Source organism: Maniola hyperantus, chromosome 6 (assembly GCF_902806685.2).
Source record: "Maniola hyperantus chromosome 6, iAphHyp1.2, whole genome shotgun sequence".
In the NCBI taxonomy this organism is placed as follows: domain Eukaryota; kingdom Metazoa; phylum Arthropoda; class Insecta; order Lepidoptera; family Nymphalidae; genus Maniola; species Maniola hyperantus.
The window spans coordinates 16,674,933-16,700,871 of NC_048541.1; the positions used below are offsets into that span (position 1 = coordinate 16,674,933).

General features: G+C 46.3%; 2 protein-coding genes across 2 annotated transcripts in view; both read right to left on the reverse strand.

The window, feature by feature from the left end:
• LOC117983256 (transient receptor potential-gamma protein-like) overlaps positions 1-19,831 on the reverse strand; it is a 28,134-nt gene extending 8,303 nt beyond the window's left edge. Inside the window, exons 1-12 of the mRNA XM_069499155.1 lie at positions 19,646-19,831; positions 18,511-18,645; positions 18,397-18,439; positions 18,198-18,325; positions 10,757-11,125; positions 4,960-5,490; positions 3,712-3,946; positions 3,112-3,249; positions 2,821-2,960; positions 2,207-2,453; positions 552-681; positions 75-270 (exon numbers count right to left, since the gene is read on the reverse strand). Coding sequence (XP_069355256.1) covers positions 75-270; positions 552-681; positions 2,207-2,453; positions 2,821-2,960; positions 3,112-3,249; positions 3,712-3,946; positions 4,960-5,490; positions 10,757-11,125; positions 18,198-18,325; positions 18,397-18,439; positions 18,511-18,645; positions 19,646-19,648 — 2,295 coding nt within the window. The 5' untranslated portion in view covers positions 19,649-19,831. The remainder of the gene's footprint in view (positions 1-74; positions 271-551; positions 682-2,206; positions 2,454-2,820; positions 2,961-3,111; positions 3,250-3,711; positions 3,947-4,959; positions 5,491-10,756; positions 11,126-18,197; positions 18,326-18,396; positions 18,440-18,510; positions 18,646-19,645) is intronic.
• LOC138402465 (glycine-rich protein 1-like) lies at positions 13,253-17,531 on the reverse strand. The gene is made up of 2 exons (XM_069499154.1): positions 17,058-17,531; positions 13,253-16,624 (listed from the first exon to the last, which is right to left on the reverse strand). Exon 2 carries the CDS (start codon positions 16,500-16,502, stop codon positions 15,756-15,758), a length of 747 nt encoding a protein of 248 aa, XP_069355255.1. The 5' UTR covers positions 16,503-16,624; positions 17,058-17,531; the 3' UTR covers positions 13,253-15,755.
• Positions 19,832-25,939: the final 6,108 nt, after the last annotated feature.

The window sequence follows — 25,939 nt, forward strand, 5'->3', positions numbered from 1 at the left end:
TCATTGTCCCCATCCCGAACGGCCATCAAGAAACTTCTTGAGCATAACAAAGCAGTACGAATAGGATTGCTAACAGAAATGAGCTGGTAGGAGTGGTTCATCATGGCGATGAGCAGGTTGAGCAGCACGATGACGTTGATGACGGCGTAGGTGCCGAACATCAGCATGCCCCAGAAGCGCGTGAAGATCTTGATGCCCTCCAGCTCGAACGAGTCCAGGTCCACCAGCCCGAACGCCGCCCAGAACAACGTCTGCATCGTCTCGAACAAACTGAAACAGACCAGGTGTAACTTTGAGCAACAGATCTGAACATTTTTGTTTGATGTCTTGCAATGGCTGACTGGATTTGACATTTTTAAGATGGAGACCTAAGGCGGGTTACCGTACTAAGGCTGAACTAGCTGTGTACTTAAAGTACACTTTTAGTAAGTAATGGATTTTATTTTTACTGAAAATTAGGGGCTTGGAACCACAGATATGTGATGGAACAGAAATGTTCAGAATGTTGTGCTATTTTGGGTGAAGTCAGTAAGAAGATTGAAAGTAGTTACTTCGCAAACCGGCGCCAGACCACGCAGGCGTCGGGGTCGATGAGCGTGCCGTTGGCGGGCGTCAGGGATGAGCTGATGTGGCATTTCTTTTTCTCCATGTCAGCATAGTACCACAACAACTGGTTAAGGCCTGCAAATCAAAAACATTACAATCCTTATTCAACGTTGAATATGAATGGGGGATTGTTAATATTTTCTAGCCAAAGTGGCCAGAGATAATGGCCTTATCATACGGAGAACATTCATATAACTGAGGTTATCTCATTTAAAAGTCAAGGGAACTCTACAATGCTGCAGTTGCATACAGTAGCATCATCATACTCACTTGGAATGGTGTTTGGGGTCAAAGTTGTCATTGCCATTTGCCAATGTCATAATATATATTACTTATGATAATTTAAACTAAAACTAAAACCTTAAAAATATAATATTATAACTAAAATATATTATTAAATGGGCAGGCAACCTTTAGGCAAGGTTCCGAAATACTGGCATCGTTCCAAAATCAAAATCAAAAATCAAAATCAAAATCTATTTATTTGTTGAAATAGGTATATGTAATTCCCCTTTGAATAGCTAGGCTAATTCTTTGTCCGAGGTAGCTGCCAGCTCTTCGGTCTCCTGTGATGTCGACTAACCTTTTTGCTATTTCCTTAATAAGTCTTATAGCGCTAGGACCCCACGGACCAAGGGTCTCGACACCGAATGGGACAAATTCATATTCGGAGCCTAGACCCCTGTATTTGCATGTTTTGGCTTTTTCAGCCGCTTCACATGCTGCACCAGCTCTGTTGTTCGTTCCCTCGGTGCATGTAGATGGGAAGGAGCCAGCGTGTCTGAACGGGTTGCATCCCATACCAGCACCCGGCCCACCTTCCATGGAATCAAACTCATACCGTCTGGTCTCTTGCCATCGTCTCTTGCAATACCAGTTGGCTCAAGTAGACTTGGCACGTTGACGGTGGCAAGGGACCGGCGTGTGATATCTTTAAGTGCGGCATGTCTCGAGAAGCGGCCTGCACTTTTTTGGCATGACAGTCCGTGATGTCCTAGCTTGTCGACATCCCTGCCACAGGGACATTTATGAGGAGCCCCGGAACCCTGAGCCGTAGACAGCTTGCGATTCGTAGCGTGTCAGGCTCAAGAAATGTTCCTGTATTTGACGAAGGATACGCGTGAAGCCAGTAGCCGGCCTCACGCGTACCCACGGCTAAAAGCCTAGCACGCGCCGTACCTGTACTACAGCTCAAAAGATTGTCATAGGTTAATTTGCAGATTATGTCGTCCCAGCTCCTTTGTGAATTTGGAGAAACTGAAAAATTTTGACCTGGGCATGCAATTAAGAAAGCGTTTCTAGCTTCTTCCAAGCCAGCAATCTCAAAGTTTGAAGGGGATGCCATTAAAATTTTACTTATGAGATTTGCAGAACTATGGACAGAAGATAGGAAAGCTGGTAAAGCGACACTGGAAATTTTGCGAATCCCTAGACCACCATAACGGATGGGTTAGGGATACTTGGGCCCAAGATAGCTCGTTCAGCTGCATATTAAGAATTGATTCTAAGTCGTCTACTTGTGTCAAAAGATCTGGGTGATTCCAAAAAGATATTACTTATGTATAAATATAGTTTTTCATACATCAATTATTTTACTCACCACAAGAGAAAGCAAATATTACTAGTATGTCCAGAACGAAGAACTTTAGAATATCTAGCACCATCCGACTGAGGGACACTTGCAGGGGTCCCAGGTGTGGGTTGACGCTGAAGATGTACACCAGCTTCAGGCTGCTAAAGATGTTGGCGGCGGAGAACAGCCCCTCGGACAGCAGCATGGGGTCCCACGCGTCCCACTTCTCTCGCGGCTGGTTCCATTGCAGCCCCAGGGTCATCTCGCGGCGCACCTACGACATACAGAACCTACAGAAGCCCCCATCAGTAATTATAAGTTTATGCAGCATACCCACATTTCTCAACGTATTGAATAGGACTGCATACAAAAATTAGGAATCCACAAAAGATTGCGCATCATTGAATATTTGTGGTTGTGTTTATGGTAAACGATTTGAGGCTGTTAAACCTTTTCTCACGGGAACCCAAAAAACCACAATCGAATTGGTTACAATTCAGAAATCGGAATTTCAATTCGGCTGCAACCAATCGCTTTAGCACAAACTAATGGAATATATATAATCAAGCGAACCATCACTACAACCAGTATAACCAATCTACTATTTGGAAAGAAAGGAAGGAGAGGGTATACAAACGTACCTGGAAGTGCGACACGATCCTCAGCGCGACAGTGGCGACGTACAGCGAGTTGGTAACGAAGTCGATGACGTTCCACATGTCGTGCACGTACTCGCGCAGCCCCATGTCCCACAGCTGCTTCACCTCGCTCCAGATCAGACCTGAGGCGGGAATCACCATACGTGTTTATATACGTTGGCTCTTGGGATCACTGAATTTTGTGATTGAGGTGACGTTTGAGCTTGATATAAATGAATAGGAAGTATCGAAGCATGGTGATGGTTAAGAGGACAATTGTGGTACTCCACCCACCGCTGACCCACGCCAAGATGAGCCACTCGACGAGAGACGGCGGGGCACCGCGGCGCGACAGCGGCGTGGTGTGCGGCGCGCCCCAGAACAGCCCGCTCGCCGCCGTCTCGATGCGCTGCGACGCCAGGATCAGCAGAACTGCCGCCAAATTACATTTCAGACCAGTAAACTTCGAACTAATTCAAATCATTAATCAAGTCGTATGCACAGTTCCGCCTATCACAATGTGTGCACGTAACAGGAGTCGCTGAAGGCAAGTCGCACGAGCAGCAGTGAAAGATAATTCATAGTCACGACCACTCTGCCAAGAGTGAACGGTTGAGAAAAAGAATAAATAGTTTCTAATTTTTGGGAAAGTATGACATCGCTCATACCCGTGACAAAGAAAACCTTGGTCCAGCAGCGGAACACTTACACAGGAACATGAAGTAGCTGGCGGAATGGCACAGGAACTTGATGAAGGGCTTGCGCAGCGTGCGGCCCGCGGTGGAGTGCGGCGCGGCGATGTAGGCCAGCGAGTAGAGCGGGAACATGGCGCCGATGCGCACCATCTCGGCCGCCTGCAGCAGCATGTTCTTGCGCCGGAAGCGGAACACTTACACAGGAACATGAAGTAGCTGGCGGAATGGCACAGGAACTTGATGAAGGGCTTGCGCAGCGTGCGGCCCGCGGTGGAGTGCGGCGCGGCGATGTAGGCCAGCGAGTAGAGCGGGAACATGGCGCCGATGCGCACCATCTCGGCCGCCTGCAGCAGCATGTTCTTGCGCCGGAAGCCCGGCACGCTCTCGTACCATATCGACGCCAGCAGCTGCTGCACGTTGGGGTGCGCCACGAACTGGAACCATGTTCAGAACATACCTAATAACAACATTTCAAAGACATTTTACTTACTCCAAACCCACTCACTCTCTTCGTCCGCATGAAGTGCCTTCGTATACTTAGCACTGGTAGGTAAATAACTTAGCTTTCCACTCTGTTCGGTCCTCGGCTTTCTCGTAGCGGTTGTAAATGTTAGGCCAGTGACTGACTGCCCTGATCTGGTCAGAGGCTCAGACCCACGACGGAGTGATCGCCCGAGGGTGTTTCGCTCCACCTTGCCGACCGCTATGTATGAGGTTATCCAAGGTAGTAATAAGGAATGTTCTGGATAGTCGACACGAAGTAGCTTCGTCTACAAACTACCACAACCACTAGACATGGTCCTATAATGACGTTTCACGGTCGGACTTCTTAACGAACATTAAAAATTAAATAACAATTTTTGCATAATTTTTTATAGTAGTTACAAGTAGTTAGGCATAACTATCAAAATGGTGACATTGAGAGGAAACTCTGAAAAGTACCAGTAAGTAAAGATAGCAATTCATTTATTGGAAAATCTATAAGTTTTTATAATAAGCTTCCAGATGACATATTGGAGATGTCTCTCAACAAGTTCAAAGTTTTCATAAAACGTAAACTAATTGAAAAATCCTATTACAATGTAAAGGATTATTTAAATGATAAGCAAGCTTGGGAATGAGTTGCTTAACGACTTGTGATAGATAGTTCTAATAAGTTTAAATAATTTTGTAAGGTGGTGATAATAAAAAGAATACCCGGCTGAGTTTGTTGTGGGCTCTTCTCAGACCTGGGCGCGTTGGGAACCCTCGTAGCTTTAGTTTTAAGTTTGCGTAATAATTATTATCACCACTATATCTTAGAAAACCAACATCTGACCATCAAAAAGAGTAATTTATTACCTATTTTGAATAAATCATTTGACTTTGACTTTGAAAAGATCAAGTTGGAACCTGCAACTCCTTAGTGAGGATAGGATCCACGTGTCGTGAGCGTCTGTTTGTTTACCTTCTTCTGGCGCAGCTTGATGGCCAGCTTGAGCCGCGACAGCCGCATCCGCTCGGGCGCGCCGGGCTCCATGAGCGGCGCCTGCGGCGAGCCCTTCTCGTGGTTGAGCAGCACCTGCAGCTCGTGCGAGGTGCGCGTGTGGTCCAGAAGCGCTGTGGCGAACTCCTGGCACTGCACGCGCAGCTCCTGGTACTCGGTCTTGAACTCGTGCTCGAGCGCGGACAGGCGCCGCAGCTCCCATGACAGCTCGAAGGCGGTCAGGATGGGGTCCTTGGAGGAGAGCGCGACGAGCGAGGGCGAGGCCAGCGCGCGGTAGGCGTTGATGCGCGAGCGCGAGTGGCGCAGCGAGTCCTCGCGGCGCGCGCGCACGCAGTCGTCGCAGCCGCAGCGCACGTCGTGCGGCATGGGCAGCTCGGCGCCGCGGTCCAGCAGCAGCTTGATGATCTCGTAGCTGTCGCGGTGCGCCGCCAGGATCAGCGGCGTGATGTCGGACGTGAACGTGGCCGTCTCCGGCGGCAGCGCCTCCCAGCTCTGTCACAGACATTGTATCCTTCGAAAAATAATTGGGGGCAATACAGGAAACTTGTTAAATATTATCTCTGGTCTGGTCTCGTGGGAGACAGGGAGACTTCAGCTTTGGTTAGTAACCACCTTATCGGCAAAGACGTGCCGCCGCCGACCGGTTAGGAGGTGACCTTTCCAAGATAATCCGCTTCCTTCATTACCGACTTCCAAAAAGGAGGTGGTTTTCAATTCGGCCCTTTTTTTATGTATGTACATCGATTTTTCCAGGTTTCTGGACCGATTTGCAAAAATTTTTTTTATTAGCAGAGGTTGTGGTCCCATTTAAATTTCTGGATCCAACTCCTCAATCCTGATGCTGCAGGGTTACTGCCCGCCTAAGTTATCAAGATTCAGGAAGTGTTCATAGTGAACAAATGTTGTAGGTACCAAGCAACGACTTCATGCTTAAAGTCCAAATCCCAACTCCTCAACCCTGATGAGGTAGAGTACAGCACTCCTAAACTATAGTGATTCAGGAACTGCGGATGATGCAATATTATTTTTGGTGCCAAACATAGACTAGTTACACCATTGAACTTCGGATCCCAACTGCTCAATGCTGATGCTGCAAGGTACTGAACTCCTAAGCCGTGGGGATTCGGGAATTTCTGATGGTGGATTGATATTTTAGGTATCAAGCAATGACTACTTACACAAAAAAAAACCGACTTCCAAAACCACTACAAAGTAAAAAATAACTTTTGTTTCTACATAGTTTCTACACGTGTAGGTATGTATGTATGAAGTCGGGCGAGCATAAAAGAAACTAGAAATCAAAGCGTCCAGCTCGCCCGACTTCAACATACATTGATACCTACACGTGTAGATACTAGAAACAAAAGTTATTTTTTACTTTGTAGTGGTTTTGGAAGTTGGTTTTTTAATAAGTATTTTTTTAGATACTTACTGCATCGTCCTTTCTTACTAGGATCATGCGGTGAGATTGGAATCAAGGGTATGTTATAGGGGGGAATAAGTCACCGAATGAAAAAAAATTTGAGAGTCAACTACCTATGTAGGTACCTAAGTACTTGGTCAAAGTTTTAAATTGTATTTTTCTTTACAGGAATGAAATACAAGAAAGATTTGAACGCGGATAAATGGCCGAGAAGGGTGCCAAAGATTTTATTGTGCCTCGAAATAGGTACAATTACGATTTGAATGGAGATAAATGACCGTGCCGCAGAAATCGGCTTTCAAAGCGTTTATGTCTATCAACTTCACGCTTGAGAGAATTTCAAAAGCTTGCTAGGTGATTAACGGGATTGGCTGATCTGTGATCGTCGATAGGTACTAAGCATCGTCATCGTCATCGACCCATCGCTGGCTCACTACTGAGAACAGGTCTCTCGGAACGAGAAGGGTGTGGCCATAATCTACCACATCGGCCAAGAGTGAATCGACAGTTTTCACACGTCTTTTAGAACATTATGGAGAACTCTCTGGCATGCAGATGTCGTAATGTACTTAATTTCTTAGAACGCGTATAGCTCCAAACAGCTAGAAGTGCGTGTCGGGGATCATAAGCCAGTCGGATACCAGGTAATGCTCACGTGTAGTTCGCCCTGTTTCCTGGTGCGCTCCTCGTGGTCGAGCAGCGCCTCCACCGCCTCCACGAACTCCTCGGAGATGGCGTGCAGCAGCGCGTCGCGCGTCTCAGCTAGAGGTGCGTGTCGGGGATCATAAGCCAGTCGGATACCAGGTAATGCTCACGTGTAGTTCGCCCTGTTTCCTGGTGCGCTCCTCGTGGTCGAGCAGCGCCTCCACCGCCTCCACGAACTCCTCGGAGATGGCGTGCAGCAGCGCGTCGCGCGTCTCAGCTAGAGGTGCGTGTCGGGGATCATAAGCCAGTCGGATACCAGGTAATGCTCACGTGTAGTTCGCCCTGTTTCCTGGTGCGCTCCTCGTGGTCGAGCAGCGCCTCCACCGCCTCCACGAACTCCTCGGAGATGGCGTGCAGCAGCGCGTCGCGCGTCTCAGCTAGAGGTGCGTGTCGGGGATCATAAGCCAGTCGGATACCAGGTAATGCTCACGTGTAGTTCGCCCTGTTTCCTGGTGCGCTCCTCGTGGTCGAGCAGCGCCTCCACCGCCTCCACGAACTCCTCGGAGATGGCGTGCAGCAGCGCGTCGCGCGTCTCAGCTAGAGGTGCGTGTCGGGGATCATAAGCCAGTCGGATACCAGGTAATGCTCACGTGTAGTTCGCCCTGTTTCCTGGTGCGCTCCTCGTGGTCGAGCAGCGCCTCCACCGCCTCCACGAACTCCTCGGAGATGGCGTGCAGCAGCGCGTCGCGCGTCTCAGCTAGAGGTGCGTGTCGGGGATCATAAGCCAGTCGGATACCAGGTAATGCTCACGTGTAGTTCGCCCTGTTTCCTGGTGCGCTCCTCGTGGTCGAGCAGCGCCTCCACCGCCTCCACGAACTCCTCGGAGATGGCGTGCAGCAGCGCGTCGCGCGTCTCAGCTAGAGGTGCGTGTCGGGGATCATAAGCCAGTCGGATACCAGGTAATGCTCACGTGTAGTTCGCCCTGTTTCCTGGTGCGCTCCTCGTGGTCGAGCAGCGCCTCCACCGCCTCCACGAACTCCTCGGAGATGGCGTGCAGCAGCGCGTCGCGCGTCTCAGCTAGAGGTGCGTGTCGGGGATCATAAGCCAGTCGGATACCAGGTAATGCTCACGTGTAGTTCGCCCTGTTTCCTGGTGCGCTCCTCGTGGTCGAGCAGCGCCTCCACCGCCTCCACGAACTCCTCGGAGATGGCGTGCAGCAGCGCGTCGCGCGTCTCAGCTAGAGGTGCGTGTCGGGGATCATAAGCCAGTCGGATACCAGGTAATGCTCACGTGTAGTTCGCCCTGTTTCCTGGTGCGCTCCTCGTGGTCGAGCAGCGCCTCCACCGCCTCCACGAACTCCTCGGAGATGGCGTGCAGCAGCGCGTCGCGCGTCTCAGCTAGAGGTGCGTGTCGGGGATCATAAGCCAGTCGGATACCAGGTAATGCTCACGTGTAGTTCGCCCTGTTTCCTGGTGCGCTCCTCGTGGTCGAGCAGCGCCTCCACCGCCTCCACGAACTCCTCGGAGATGGCGTGCAGCAGCGCGTCGCGCGTCTCAGCTAGAGGTGCGTGTCGGGGATCATAAGCCAGTCGGATACCAGGTAATGCTCACGTGTAGTTCGCCCTGTTTCCTGGTGCGCTCCTCGTGGTCGAGCAGCGCCTCCACCGCCTCCACGAACTCCTCGGAGATGGCGTGCAGCAGCGCGTCGCGCGTCTCAGCTAGAGGTGCGTGTCGGGGATCATAAGCCAGTCGGATACCAGGTAATGCTCACGTGTAGTTCGCCCTGTTTCCTGGTGCGCTCCTCGTGGTCGAGCAGCGCCTCCACCGCCTCCACGAACTCCTCGGAGATGGCGTGCAGCAGCGCGTCGCGCGTCTCAGCTAGAGGTGCGTGTCGGGGATCATAAGCCAGTCGGATACCAGGTAATGCTCACGTGTAGTTCGCCCTGTTTCCTGGTGCGCTCCTCGTGGTCGAGCAGCGCCTCCACCGCCTCCACGAACTCCTCGGAGATGGCGTGCAGCAGCGCGTCGCGCGTCTCAGCTAGAGGTGCGTGTCGGGGATCATAAGCCAGTCGGATACCAGGTAATGCTCACGTGTAGTTCGCCCTGTTTCCTGGTGCGCTCCTCGTGGTCGAGCAGCGCCTCCACCGCCTCCACGAACTCCTCGGAGATGGCGTGCAGCAGCGCGTCGCGCGTCTCAGCTAGAGGTGCGTGTCGGGGATCATAAGCCAGTCGGATACCAGGTAATGCTCACGTGTAGTTCGCCCTGTTTCCTGGTGCGCTCCTCGTGGTCGAGCAGCGCCTCCACCGCCTCCACGAACTCCTCGGAGATGGCGTGCAGCAGCGCGTCGCGCGTCTCAGCTAGAGGTGCGTGTCGGGGATCATAAGCCAGTCGGATACCAGGTAATGCTCACGTGTAGTTCGCCCTGTTTCCTGGTGCGCTCCTCGTGGTCGAGCAGCGCCTCCACCGCCTCCACGAACTCCTCGGAGATGGCGTGCAGCAGCGCGTCGCGCGTCTCAGCTAGAGGTGCGTGTCGGGGATCATAAGCCAGTCGGATACCAGGTAATGCTCACGTGTAGTTCGCCCTGTTTCCTGGTGCGCTCCTCGTGGTCGAGCAGCGCCTCCACCGCCTCCACGAACTCCTCGGAGATGGCGTGCAGCAGCGCGTCGCGCGTCTCAGCTAGAGGTGCGTGTCGGGGATCATAAGCCAGTCGGATACCAGGTAATGCTCACGTGTAGTTCGCCCTGTTTCCTGGTGCGCTCCTCGTGGTCGAGCAGCGCCTCCACCGCCTCCACGAACTCCTCGGAGATGGCGTGCAGCAGCGCGTCGCGCGTCTCAGCTAGAGGTGCGTGTCGGGGATCATAAGCCAGTCGGATACCAGGTAATGCTCACGTGTAGTTCGCCCTGTTTCCTGGTGCGCTCCTCGTGGTCGAGCAGCGCCTCCACCGCCTCCACGAACTCCTCGGAGATGGCGTGCAGCAGCGCGTCGCGCGTCTCAGCTAGAGGTGCGTGTCGGGGATCATAAGCCAGTCGGATACCAGGTAATGCTCACGTGTAGTTCGCCCTGTTTCCTGGTGCGCTCCTCGTGGTCGAGCAGCGCCTCCACCGCCTCCACGAACTCCTCGGAGATGGCGTGCAGCAGCGCGTCGCGCGTCTCAGCTAGAGGTGCGTGTCGGGGATCATAAGCCAGTCGGATACCAGGTAATGCTCACGTGTAGTTCGCCCTGTTTCCTGGTGCGCTCCTCGTGGTCGAGCAGCGCCTCCACCGCCTCCACGAACTCCTCGGAGATGGCGTGCAGCAGCGCGTCGCGCGTCTCAGCTAGAGGTGCGTGTCGGGGATCATAAGCCAGTCGGATACCAGGTAATGCTCACGTGTAGTTCGCCCTGTTTCCTGGTGCGCTCCTCGTGGTCGAGCAGCGCCTCCACCGCCTCCACGAACTCCTCGGAGATGGCGTGCAGCAGCGCGTCGCGCGTCTCAGCTAGAGGTGCGTGTCGGGGATCATAAGCCAGTCGGATACCAGGTAATGCTCACGTGTAGTTCGCCCTGTTTCCTGGTGCGCTCCTCGTGGTCGAGCAGCGCCTCCACCGCCTCCACGAACTCCTCGGAGATGGCGTGCAGCAGCGCGTCGCGCGTCTCAGCTAGAGGTGCGTGTCGGGGATCATAAGCCAGTCGGATACCAGGTAATGCTCACGTGTAGTTCGCCCTGTTTCCTGGTGCGCTCCTCGTGGTCGAGCAGCGCCTCCACCGCCTCCACGAACTCCTCGGAGATGGCGTGCAGCAGCGCGTCGCGCGTCTCCACGCCGAACTCCAGCAGCAGCTCCACCATCTCCAGGTTCTCGTTGTCGATGGCCATGAGCAGCGCGCTGCGGCCCAGCGGGTCCACGCAGTCCACGTTGATGTGGCCCGTGTCGCGCGCGCGCTGCAGCACGCGCCGCGTGCCCGCCACGTCGCCGCGCTCCACGCCCAGCAGGAACTTCTTCTCCTCCAGGGACAGCACGGCCATCTCCTGATGCGGCCGCACCACATTTTCCTCCTCTGTCATACCATGTATACTGTGACGCTGCCGACATTCATCACGTATTTATACAGGAACACACAACAAACTACTTACTAACTAAGCAGAGCGGAGAGGAGATAGATGTGTTCACTGATCAGTCGACCAATCTCATTTTTAAAAGATGACATGTTTTTTCACGTCATCTATCAGTAATGTGATTGGTCCGCTAAACACATCTCCGCTTTGGTGGAACCCAGCCCAACAACGGCTTCTTCAGCTGTCACAGACTAAGCGGAATGCATAAGCCATTACGTAAGTAAGTAGGTACAACATAAAAATGTAATAAAAGCCTGTGCAATAATCTCTGTACTATTATGTCAAGAAGGTTGCAAGAACGAGATGTTATTGACGAGACTGGGCTCTGTAATGTGAGAATGCGGCAGTATTAGTGTGCAAATGGACTTCCGACTAGCGAGATAGGTAGCGATTAGATAATATTATAGGACATCCGGAAAACTCCATCCCGAGAGAAAACAAAAGTCTATTTTACACTCAAATCATACATGACTGATGAACTATCAACGCACAGTTCAAACTACTTGACAAATCGAGCTAAAATTTGGCGTGCATATAGCTATTATGGCGTAGACGTCCGTTCAGAAAGGGTTTGGAAAATTCAACCGCTAAGGAGCTAAAATAGGGGTTTGATATAATATGTATGTCCACGGGGACGAAGTCGCGGGCATAAGGTAGAAATGAAAACATTTGGGTGGCGTAGGTATATTGCAGACGAGAAGGCCCCGCTGATGGGACAGCCATGGGTGAACACAGCGAGAATGCTGGGAAATGGACAACGTTGGGAAAAATGTTAGGTATGCAAACTAACCAAAAATAATTAAATATGTAGGTATAGAGAGAGAGAGCCAGCGCGTGTCAAACCTTCCTTATTTTATAAAAGCTGAAAGTTTCTCTGCGTACTGTCCCCAACACTGGGAGGAACTTTGTAGTAGGAGAGGTAATAGAGATTTTTTATATTTTCTTCCGAGTAATATTAGAAATCTCGTCATGCATTGCAAGACACTAAGTGTGGTGGGAACCCCCGATCCCGGCCAGACACCCTTAAATGTTAATTATTTATTAAACTTTGACGTAAGGTTTTTACGCCTCTATTACCTGTTATCTCCCAAAGCCACCATGATTCAAATAAATATCCGAACAAACGTTCCTCCCAGTATTGGGACAATACGCAGAGAAACTTTCAGCTTTCAGGAAAAAAGGAAATCAGGAAAGTCTGACACGCGCTGGCTCTTAGGCCACAAGTAATGCAAGCTCGAGATGACAAATCGTCGTTTAAGGCCCGGTATCCACCTAAGCGGAGCGGAGAGGAGATGTGTACAGTAAACCAATCCGATTTTTAAAAAACCGGCCAAGTGTGAGTCAGGCTCGCGCAATGAGGGTTCCGTACTACAGTCGTATTTTTTCGACATTTTGCACGATAATTCAAAAACTATGATGCATAAAAATAAATAAAAATCTGTTTTAGAATGTACAGGTGAAGACCTTTCATATGATACCCCACTTGATATAGTCACTCACTTCGAAAGTTGAAAATACTAATTATTAGTTCATGACCACAATTTAATTTTTTTTGTGTGATCTAACCCTAAAATCACGGTTTTTCCCCAAATGTCAGCTATAAGATCTACATACTTGCCAAATTTCATGATTCTTGGTCAACGGGAAGTACCCTGTAGGTTTCTTGACAGACAGACGGACAGAAAGACAGACAACAAAGTGATCCTATAAGGGTTCCGTTTTTCCTTTTGAGGTACGGAACCCTAAAAATGACGTGATAATTTTTTCACGTCATCTATTTTTAATCTGATTGGTCGATTGAACGCATCTCCTCTCCTCTTCGCTTAGGTGGATACCGGGCCTAAGTTGTAACACCGCGTACCCAAAGGCCAAAGTACCCGTCGTCGTTGGCACCCCTCGGCTGTGGCAACCTAAACAGGTACAACCTACCACCTCCCATGGCCCCACCAACCTCGCGGTTATATGGGCCGAAACGCGGGAGGGCGCCCGTTCGGTACTTGCTTGGTGGCTCTTTCCCAGGGCGCCTTCTTGACTCACTACAAACAGGTACAATGTAATTTGCGAATAACTATCACGTGTAAGAAGACCACGAAGGAAAAATAACTCGAAGACGATTTCACAAGTTTATTTGTCGGTTTTCATTACAGAACTACTTGCCTATTCGGCCACACGGCTTTTTATATCGTTTATCATGAATGAACTCAGACATTAATCGAAATGACGTGAAGTTACCTTCGTTCATTCCTTAAGATTCGTTTTCAACGTATCTTAACTAAAGTCATTATTATGTTAACAAACAAATATATGTAATACTACTTTGATAAATAATTGTAGTAATTTTAACGATTAGCAAACTTAGTAAGTAAGTTACTTTAAATAGATATGCAATTTAGGGATGTGTATTGTCAACAACATTTGATTGAATGAATCACATAAGGTTTAGGTTGCAATATTCTACATTCAATCAAATGTTTCCTTCATATTATATTTAATGCGCTCTATTAATTATGGCCATAGTATTTAACTTTACAAATTTTAATATTTATAACATGATTTCTAACATTTCGGCCATTCTGATAATCATAGTTTGTCCTCAAACTTTTAATTGCATAAGTAGATAATTAACTATAATTGACAATATTTTAGTATCTTTGTATTAGGCGAGAAGAGCGTGGTAAAGAATTTGAAATTTAACTAGAATTTCCTTCTCTTTTCACATAATGTACTTATGTCCACTGTGCTTTTGCTTTCATGAGACTACACCCTGACTACCTCAAACTCAAACTCAAATTGTTTATCCAGAATTGGTAAAATGATATAGTGGTGATAATTAATACGTACTTAAAACAAAAAGAAGAGAAGAGAAGAGCCCACAACAAACTCAGCCGGGTATTCTTTTTATTATCACCACTTTACAAAATAACTTAGAACTAACACAAAGCTGTTAAGCAACTCATTCCCAACCAAGCTTTCTTATCATTCAAATAGTACTTTAGGTATTATTGTAATAGATTTTTTTTTTTTATAAGTTTACGTTTTATGAAGACTTTGAACATTGTTGAGAGACACCTCCAATATGTCTTCTGGAAGCTTATTATACCAGCTAAATGTTTTATTACCAACTAACTGAACTAAATATAAAATCCTTGAGATTATTTAAGATCTATTTAACTAATATTACTAAGATTTTAATTCATCTTAATCTTACTCAAGATTTTTAGCTTCTTTAATATTGTTTTATACATTTAAAACAGGATTAAACTAATCGTGAAACTGTAACAATTAAATCAGAATTACAATAATCAAATGAGAATGGATTGATACATGAATAAAGTAATAACTTTAGTATTTGAGTAACGAAACATAATTAGAACTTGAGAACTTGTGTCGCAAAAAAAATAACCAATCAATAATTTAATTTATCATAATCTGAAGCATTAATTAAAATTACACTGATTTAAATAAAATCACAGAGAAAATAAAATTCTCATACATATTTACTAATTCTATCTATCTATCTTGTATAATTTTTTTTAATTTTTTTTAAATCTCGTAGGAACTTCCATAGTCTTGTGCCGCCTGAATCCAGCAGCTCCCTGCTACTCATATAATTCAATTTTCAAATAATGCTTAACATTTTCTTTAAGCATCCCTAATTCTATGCCTGAAATTTTCTTCAGACATGCCCTTAATTTTATGCCTGAAATTTTTTTCAGACATGCCCTTAATTTCGTGTCTAGAACTTTTTCAGACATACCCTCATTTCATGCTGGAAGTTCCTTCAGACACGCCCTTAATTTAATGCCTGGAACTTCTTCGGACATGCCCTCGGTTCATGCCTGGAAGTTCATTTTGACATCCCCTTAACTTTATGCTTGGAATATCCTTTGATCCCTTGATTTTTCCGTTAGAGATACTACATTTAATAATGCTAATAATGTAGATATTATTATAATTATTTATTCTCTTCACTATCTGTACTATTATTAATTGATTGATTGAATTTGGTTAATGAGTGTACTAGTTCAAGATTTTTTCATAGATTACTTATATTTATATATCAAAATAAATAGAAATGTCATTTTTTTTTTTTTTAAAGTTAATATGGCATAATCCAATAAGTGAAAGATTTCTCTAATTTATTAATCCCTTCATCAAAATCTTTAAAAAAAGACAATGCTTTAAATAATATTGTTCTCTGAGACTCAACTAAACTAAAACAAATTATCGGGTGTCATAAAATATCATCGAGTGAGAGTTCTGAGTCTATGCATTGGGTTATGGGTACTTCCACTGTTATGTTCCCTAGTCCCTACCCATGTCTTTCGAAAACCCAAGCAAATCTACAAGATCCACACAAGCCCTTAAGGTTTTGCGATTAATCGATTGTAATTACCATGTACTATTTTTTTTTTAACATGATCTGAGTCGGGAATGCAAAAGTGGTATGTTATTTAGTGCACTCATTAACTTTTGTTGTTGAATCAAATTTAGAGATTGTTTTATTTTCATCATAATGCAGTTTTGGAGATTGATCATTGATAAATCTACAAAACTCATGAGCCTCATGAAATCTATATAACTCATATTAACATGTTTACATCGATGCATAATTATCACCATTTGAATTAGCAGACTTTTCTGCTTCCCTCGGTTGCTCTGGTTGGACTTCCAGCCGCACCGCGGCGGCCGAGCTCTCGGCCGCGCCGACGGCCGCGCTCTCAGCTGCGCCGACGGCCGCGCTCTCAGCCGCGCCGACGGCCGCGCTCTCAGCCGCGCCGACGGTCACGTCCCCAGCCGCACCGGCGGCTGCGCTTCCAGCCGCGCCGACGGCCACACCAACGGCCGCGATCCCGGCCGCGCCAACGGCCGCGCACCCAGCCACGCCGACGGCCGCACTCCCGGCCGTACCGACGGCCGCGCTCCCGGCCGCGCCAACGGCCGCACTCCCGGCCGTACCGACGGCCGCGCTCCCAGCTGCACCGGCGGCCGCGCTCCCAGCCGCGCTCCCAGCCGCACTCCCGGCTGCGCCAACGGCCGTGCTCCCGGCCGCGCTCCCAGCCGCATCGACGGCCGCGCTCCCGGCCGCACTCCCGGCTGCGCCAACGGCCGTGCTCCCGGCCGCGCTCTCAGCTGCACCGGCGGCCGAGCTCCCGGCCGCGCCGGCGGCCGCACTTCTGGCCGCGCCGACGGCCGTGCTCCCGGCCGCGCTCCTGGCCGTGCCAGCGGCCGCGTCAACGGTCGCGCTCCAGGCCGCACCAGCGACCGCGCTTCTGGCCGCGCCGACGTTTGCGCTCCCGGCTGCACCGCCCAGCTGTCCTGCCGGCTGCGCTCCCAGTCGCATCGCGGCGTGGAGGCCGCGCTTCTGGCCGCGTTGCCAGCCGTGTTCCCGGCTGTACTCCGGCCACACCGGCGACTGCGTCTCTGGCCGCACTTCCAGGCTGAGGCTTGCGGCACATCGTCGTCCTCGATATGAAAGAACGAAAGAAAAAAAAGACGAATAAACATTTTGATCATGTAAATCAATGTAATGCGGGTAGATGAAAAACACACATTACTTAGAAATAGATGTTATTGCGTTAGATTTTAACATACTTAATTATTTATAGTTTCAAAATCGGTTAGCTACGTAGATCGGTTAGAGACGTTAGTAACACGGAAAGATCAAAACATGGAAATCGATGAAATACGGGTAGATTAAAAAAATCACTCCTATCTCAGCAAAGTTTCATTTTGTTCCTTTTTCCTTTTCGTAAATTATCTTTTGAAGGTGGTGGGTATTTCCATAATTAACTCCATAAATGGATATTAATGAACAGGTTTAAAACACAAAAAAAAAACATCTCAATTTTCAAATCGCTTTAGACTTATTCACACAATAAAATAAATCACTTATTACCTGCGTTCAGCCGATCGATCCCTGCTTCTGATGTAAGAAGACCACGAAGGAAAAATAACTCGAAGACGATTTCACAAGTTTATTTGTCGGTTTTCATTACAGAACTACTTGCCTATTCGGCCACACGGCTTTTTATATCGTTTATCATGAATGAACTCAGACATTAATCGAAATGACGTGAAGTTACCTTCGTTCATTCCTTAAGATTCGTTTTCAACGTATCTTAACTAAAGTCATTATTATGTTAACAAACAAATATATGTAATACTACTTTGATAAATAATTGTAGTAATTTTAACGATTAGCAAACTTAGTAAGTAAGTTACTTTAAATAGATATGCAATTTAGGGATGTGTATTGTCAACAACATTTGATTGAATGAATCACATAAGGTTTAGGTTGCAATATTCTACATTCAATCAAATGTTTCCTTCATATTATATTTAATGCGCTCTATTAATTATGGCCATAGTATTTAACTTTACAAATTTTAATATTTATAACATGATTTCTAACACACGTAAATGTGAGACTGTCGTAACCGTCGTAACAAACGTTGCCTGTCGTAGCGCCACGTAGCGTCACGTAGCGCCACGTAGCGCTGTCACGGGCGAAGACATTTTAACGAACATTATCGTGCAGCCATCGTGAGATGAACGATAACGTGAAGTAGGTCAGCTCACAGCTGTTAGCTGTTGGCGGACTAGTCGCAGGCCGCAGCTGCCGCAGCTCGCCGACCAGCTGTCGGAGGCTTCTCGGCCGACACGCGGACGGCGGAACTCGTTATGTAAGTGGGTCGCGGCTCCTACGTCTCTGACGGCTGCCACTCAGCCGACGCACGCCCCCACATTGTACTCTGTGCTAGTATACTATAGCTACACATACATATACACGCCAATGTTTACTCTTTAACAATCTCAGAGCTATCTATAAATAGATCTCAATAAAGACGTCAACTGCAATTACGATGCAAGTTTGTATTACTCGCACCTACAGTGAAGAGTTAGCAAGCGGAAATATTTTAATTTTAGACATCGAAATAATGAAAGCTGTAAACATGCATCACACGTAGGCGGACCGCGAAGTGTAGCGAAGTGGCGGCATAGTGCCGCTCCCTCGCCGCGTCCGCGCCTCGCGCACCTTGACTTTGTTGTCGAGCGGGCGCGGCTCGGGCGCCAGCAGCGCGCCCATCTCCACGCGGCACGTGGACGCACGTCGCGCGCGCTCGCCGCCGCCGCTGCCGCCCGACATCTCCGACCCGCCGCTCTCTGCACAGACGCACGGGTCAGCACGGCGCGGCCCCGCGAGCGCAGCCGCCGCGCCGTGCCCGTGTACTCACCGGCGCCGTCGCCGCGAGCGCCATCTCGCACTCGTTCCGTGAACTGCAACAGAGGGGAGGTTGAAGGTGCGCCGACGTCAGCTCGCCTGCCGCGAGAGTGCAGCGCGTCCGTACCTGCACGCGGCGGTCGCGGCGCGCGGCGATCTGCCGCGAGTGGCGGCGCAGCGCCTCCAGCGTGCCGGGGGCGGGCAGGGCGGCCGGGGCGGGCGGGGCGGGCGGCGCGCGAGTGAGCCGCCGGCCGCGGGACTCCTGCGATCCGAAGCTCTTTATTTAAGACATCGTAAACTGTTTTTCAGTAGGTATATACATTAATACATATACAAAGTTCGATGCTTCCTAAAAAGCCACATTTTAATTTTTCCGCGATTCATCTGCGATGTTGCACGGGCAATAATTGAGAGTTTATTTTTAGTACGCACCTAAATATGATGGATTGTCGAATGGCACTCAATCTGCCGCGTGGCGAGTGGCGACTCCTCCGCGTCTGTTTGTTTGCGCTCGCGTGCTACTGGCGTGCTACTGGGCGCCACTTAGGTAGGCATGTAATGTAATTGCTTAGTTATTAACTTATTTTGTGATACTACTGGAAAGTAATAAAATTATTTAAGATTTTTTCATTTGACTATCACATCACATTAGTTAGTTTGATCGTCGAAATTCGCCTTTCGAGGCGAGACACATTAATTTAATAAATAGCTAAGTAGGTAATTAGGGAGATTACACTTTAAAACAATTTATCCAAAGCTACTCTATTAGATATTTAGATCAATTCAACAATTTTGATACCTCGGCTTTAATAACAAATGACACCGTAGACTCCAAGGCAATTACACAATTTCAGCTCCCAGCGAGCAATAACGTCAACTTTATTTGATGTAAGTAGGTATGTATACATAGATTTTGTTACGGATAAAAGTCTGGTGTCGTTTTGTTTACGGTTCGCGCCTTGCGAAACACTAACTTCGCAACACGGCACCGGCCGCCCGCGCCAGGCGCTCGCGTAAACACACAGCACGACCGGACATTCCTTGTCACCGCTCACATCCACAGGAAAGACAATAAGCGTAGGAAAGGAATACGAGTCAGTATCTAAGCCAACTTTTACAGCGAAGTTATCAGAGTATTTTTATGAGTGGAAAATGCATTAAGTTTCACCGTTCCAGGAACGTACGAGTAATGTAGCTTACACCGAGTCTCACATTTACAGCCGGCACTCGGCAATCAAACGTAAAGCATGCGATATAGGTACCATTATTGGAGTTATGTTTCGCCCTACTTCTCGGAGTCCTATACTCGCAACGCTTACGGCGAGAGTCGCGCGGCACGCAGCCAGCGGCGCGGGCGGGTAGGGCACGGTGCGGAGTGGCACGCGCGGCACGCACGTGTGTCGGCGCGCGGCTGGGCGGGCGACTCGTCGGGAGCCGCGCACGCCGCGCACTGCCGCGCCGCCCGCCCCGGCCCGCGCCCTCGCGCCCCTAGGGCGGGCGGGCGGACCGACTCATGTCGATTATCTTACCGTTGAGCTATCAGTACCCGTAGTACAAGATTTTACGTCTCAAGAAACGAAACCAAATTCGAGAGTCGAAATACTTCCGCGTAACAGTAAAATGGACCTAAACAGCCTTGAATTGAAGTCAAATATTCAATGCCACTGATTTTAATTTCGCAATGTTTCCGCTTGGAGCGCTGGCTGTAGAAGTGTAGACAAACTTGAGCTTTAAAACAAGGCATTTAAGATCCAGTTTACTGTAACGCGGAAGTATTTCGACTCTCGAATTTGGTTTGGTTTGGTGAGACGTAAAATCTTGTACTACGGGTACAGTACCCGTAGTACAAGATTTTACGTCTCACCAAACGAAGCCAAATTCGAGAGTCGAAATACTTCCGCGTTACAGTAAACTGGACCTAAACAGCTTTGAATTGAAGTCAAATATTCAATGCCACTGATTTTAATTTCGCAAATGTTTCCGCTTGGAGCGCTGGCTGTAGAAGTGTAGACAAACTTGAGCTTTAAAACAAGGCTTCTAAGATCCAGTTTACTGTAACGCGGAAGTATTACGACTCTCGTATTTGGTTTGGTTTGGTGAGACGTAAAATCTTGTACTACGGGTACTGAATTCTGCAGTCTTGACCCTCTACCACGTATTAATGGTTGCGACCTACGGCCCTTACTGACACAAACTAGTCAAGTGCAAGCCGGACTCGAACACGAAGGGGTTCCGTTCCATCATACAAGAATAACACTTTAATTTTTTTTTGTGATATGTAACCAAAAATTCAGGGTTTTCGGATTCTTCCCTTTAGAAGTTAATAGGTACTTGTGCAACTTGTGTTATTAACTAGCCATTTCTATCAGCTGCCTTTCATGATTCTACGTCAACGGGACGTACGAAACCCTAAAAACTGAAACACCACATAGGTAGTTGATATCCATATGAAATGAAAGGCCTCACCTCGCTCATTTGAATGAATCATCATCATCAATATACTTATAATAAAACTGTAACAGGTCAAATTCTGTACATTGAAGATATTTTGAAAATTTTTTTTCGAGGGCACTCTATAATCGATACTGAACCCAAAACTATAATTTTTCATTTTTGTCTGTCTGTCTGTCTGTATCACGGCCGCGCATCACGCTGAAACTACTGAATGGATTCCAATGAAACTTGGTACGATTTGAGGTCATACTATGAGGAAGAATATAGAATACTTTTTATCCCGAAATTCAGCATGGTTCCCGTAGGAGAGGGGATGAAAGTTTAAATGTATACTGAGTTGTAATTCATTAACGCGTAGTCCGATTTCATTCATTCTTTTTTTGTTAGAAAGGTGATATTTTAAAGATTGTTCCGTAAATATTTCAAGGTCATCGGTTTTTAACCGACTGTTAAAAAGGAGGTGGTTCTTTTTTCTACATCGATTTTTTCGAGGTTTCTGGACCGATTTGCATTTTTTTTTTAAATCAACAAAAAAGTTTTCGTGGTGGTCACATAAAAAATTCTGGATTCAACTCCTTAATCCTGATGCTGCAGGGTTACTGCCCGCCTGAGTTATCAAGATTCAGGAAGTGTTCATAGTGAGTTCATATTGTAGGTACCAAGCAACGACTTTATTCTCAGACTTCAAGTCCCAACTCCTCAACCCTGATGATGTAGGGTACAGCACTCCTAAACTATAATGTTTCAGTTACTGCGGATGATGCAAAATTAATTTAGGTACCAAGCATAGGCTACATCATTGAACTTCGGATCCTAACTCCTCAATCCTGCTGCTGCAAAGTACTAAAGTCCTAAATCGTGGGGATTTTAGAATTTCTGATAGTGAATTGATATTTTAGGTATCAAGCAACGGCTTCACGATGACACTCCCAGTCTGAAATACTCCACCCGAGCGAAGCCGGGGCGGGTCAGCTAGTAATATATAAAATTCAAAGTCCTGCTTAACTGACTGACGTATATGAACGCACTGCCTAACCGCTGCTCCTAGAGACATGAAATTTGGAGGGTGTGTTCTTTGCAAAGTGTAGGTACCCACTAAGAAAGGATTTTTCGAAATTCCACCCCCAAGTGGGTTAATGGGGGTTTAAAATTTATGTAGGTAGTCCATGCGGGCGAAGTCGCGTGCATAAGCTAGTTATTATATTTGTCTTTTTGTCATTGTATTGTGACTTTCACATACATAAACAAGTTTATTTGAGGTAGTTTTTAGTTTAGCTTCCTTCGTCCGACACAAACTCTATCGATATAGTTCGGCCACCCATGGTGCCCATGGTGCCCATGGTGCCCATGACCCATCCCTGTGAGCAGTTTATAGCTTAACATAATCAATTTTTCTTAGGAATGGGCAATCGGAATGGAAGACTCGCCAGCCACCAGCCAGAGGGTCCCGAGGGGTCAACTTGTGGGTCAAGGGTCTACAAGTGCAATTTTAAGGCGTTTGCGTTTATATCAACTCATCGCTTACCAAAAATTGCACATATAAATTAGTGACTACATAAGTAAAAGTAAAGTAAAAGTAAAATATGCTTTATTGTACACCAAAACCAAAACAATAGACATATAACACCTACATAGTATATAAAAACCGGCCAAGTGCGAATCTGACTCGCGCACTGAGCGTTCCGTAGTACAATCATCGTATTTTATCGACATTTTGCAACGATAAATCAAAAACTACTTACTAGATTTCGTTCAAACCAATTTTCGGTGGAAGTTTGTATGGTAATGTATATCATATATATTTTTTTTAGTTTTATCACTCTCTTATTTTAGAAGTTACTATCCATCGATACCTCACACATATGGGTTTGATGAAAAAAAAAATTTTGAGTTTCAGTTCTAAGTATGGGGGACCCCAAAATTTTTTTTTTCTATTTTTGTGTAAAAATCTTAATGCGGTTCACAGAATACATCTACTTACCAAGTTTCAACAGTATAACTCTTATAGTTTTGGAAAAAAGTGACTGTGATATACACACAGACAGACAGACATGACGAATCTATAAAGGTTCCGTTTTTTGCCATTCGGCTACGGAACCCTTAAAATGTGCCCTCAGTACATCGATAAGTATAGGTAGGACCTTCCCTCAATTAAATTTTCATGTTAGTCATTAGTGATTCGTGATAAGTAAAGGTTTGGACCACCGATTCGGAAAGCAGATTTTACTGAGAAGAGCCAACAAGAAACTCAGCAGTTATTTTGTATTTGTATTTGTATGTATTTTATTTATTAAAGAAGAATATTTACAGTTTACAACAAGTTTGGTGCATTCATAAACTTTAAATAAGTTTTTCCGTACACCAGTGCCGTCGACAGTCGATACACGTAACACATTAAGTTATTGGTATACTTAATACTTAAAAGCTAACTAACAATTACTTAATATAAACTAACAACATTGAGCTAAATGTAAGTTATTTTAAACTTTATATACATGATAATAATAGGTAAAAAAAAACAATCATTTATATAATGTAGTTAGGTAAGAAAAAGTTCATTACTAAATATCACAGCGGAGTAGTAACACACGACGAGCGTAAGACGCTCACTCACACTTCTTCGTGTATGATATTTTAACTTCTGGTACAGGATGATTATATTAGTTATTTAAGTTCAATGTATCTAATAATTAATTTTGCTGATGTGTGATTGATTTTGGTGAAAGTTATTGGCCAGTTATAGGGTTAGTGTAGTTTATTTCAAGTGTAATGTGTAGATGTAGTTAATGTATACTAACTACGTAGGTGTAGTAGTGTACTCAATCATACACCATCGACGTAACTAAGTCGATAGTACTAACTCGTAACTAAGTAGTAGTAGGCAGTAGTCGTCTTTAAATAAACAATACATAAGCAAGGTAAGTATTAAGTACACTACCTTGTGGCTGTGGGCTGTGGGCTGTGGGCTGTGGGCTGCCGAATGCAAAGCCGACCGTTTCCGATTGCCATGCAACGTTGTCATTAACAAATTATAATATAAGTACTTAATCATGACAGAAGTGAGTGGAAGAAAAATACATGTGCCGACCCCACGTAGCGTGGGATTAAAGACATGTGCCGACCACACGTAGCGTGGGATTAAAGACGACAACAAGAAGTTTGTAAGTATACTTATTTAATCATGGAAATGTCGAGAATCCGCTCTGCAGTGTGTATAAGAACCGCGACTTAACAAATATTGTTTGACACACATGGCATGGCAAATCTAAGAGCTCGTAGCGAGCGCCGGAAAACTTAGTGAATTGAAAATCTGATGAATTGAGAAACTGCTCATGAGCTTTGGAATCATGTCAAGTATAAAAGCTTATACTGACTGATAGATAATACCAATACTCGACATGTCGCGTCTGTCTGCGTCCGTCTGCTTGATGAAATTCTGCGGGGTTACTGATCTATGTACCCTGTGGCACAACGAAGCGGTTAAAAATCGATCGAATAGTCGTTCCAATGGGAACCATAAAGACGTTTTGATGATCGCGCGATTAATGCACGGATGACATGCGATATTCGACCGACGACCCCCACCCCCACTTCACCCCCCCCCCCCCCCCCCACTTTACCAGCCCTCATCAATAACATTAAGTAAGTCAGCATTCAGGTTTTCACCTGAAATTCGTGAACTTTGAAAATTGTGCCACACATCGCCAGTTGTACTTAGCTAAGGGCACTCAGGGTCCGGCCATCCGGCACCTCCAACACTTGAGCATTAAAGCCAAAAGGCCTCAAGCAGAAGAAGCGTCGCCTCAATAAACTGCCTACTTTTTTGTTCGTCGTCGTGTACAAAAAGTTTTCATTTTTACCGTAAGGATCAATCAACCCGGTATCATATTATTGTGATTATTGTAAAAACAACTAAGTAAGTAGGTACCTACTGTATCAACATATGTGTATTGTGTGTCAACTGTAGCGTAGCTAAGGTACCTACTGTATCAACATATGTGTATTGTGTGTCAACTGTAGCGTAGCTAAGGTACCTACTGTATCAACATATGTGTATTGTGTGTCAACTGTAGCGTAGCTAAGGTACCTACTGTATCAACATATGTGTATTGTGTGTCAACTATAGCGTAGCTAAGGTACCTACTGTATCAACATATGTGTATTGTGTGTCAACTGTAGCGTAGCTAAGGTACCTACTGTATCAACGTTACGTTGACGTTGTAAATTTTGAACTACTAACTAGCGTTTCGCTTTTAATAAAAATCAATTTTGTTCAAAGTATGTTGGTGCCACCTAGCATCAAGGTGCAGAACTACGCGTGGGTCGATGTTCAGAGTTCATTCGAGCCACAATAGATGGCGTTTGCTTCGTTGTCAATTGTCGTAAAAATAAAACAAAATAATTAAATAAAACCATAATATCATTTGTTTATTGTTAAGTCATTAACAAAACGGTTCTTATAATATATCCTTAGGTTCCGCAAATATTCAAAAATGAATTGGCTTCATGATCAAACTAAATGAGAGCGGCCACACTCGGGTTGCGTCTGGCAACACCGATTGGTGAGATTTAGAATTTTTCTGGAGTCAACATGTGAAGACGAATTTTTTCGTTCCAGGAAAATCTCACTCCTTTTCGCCCATGGCTTCGCCTGGGAAAATACAATAGTTATAAATTTAGTCATCCTAACGTATTTCAATGTTTCATCAATTATGGTGAGTGAAAAATCAAGTAATGTGGATTCGACAAAATGGCGGTTTGGTTAGAGAAAATCCTAATTTCATGATTTTCCCTTTCAGTTCCAGTTATTTTACCTTCCCAAATAAATGAGGATAATGGGTTGTGGGTGGACTCCTGAAAACCATTGGTGGCCAGGAGTTCAATAGGTGAGTTGTGTTTGATCGGGAAAATTCCACGTGTCGAAATTTTCACACAGCACAAATTATAATCTTGTTTTTCTTTGTTACAGGGTTTTCCGTTTGCGTTTTCCGTTTGCGTTTTCCGTTTGCGTTTCCGTTTTTAGTTTTCGGTTTTCGTATTTCGCTTTCGTTTTCCGTATTTATTTCTTTTGCACATTCACGTTGGCAACTTAATTCTATGGA

Coding starts and splice junctions, on each gene's coding strand:
- LOC138402465 (XM_069499154.1), bottom strand. CDS start 16,502: ATGCGACTGGGAGCGCAGCCGGCAGGACAGCTGGGCGGTGCAGCCGGG.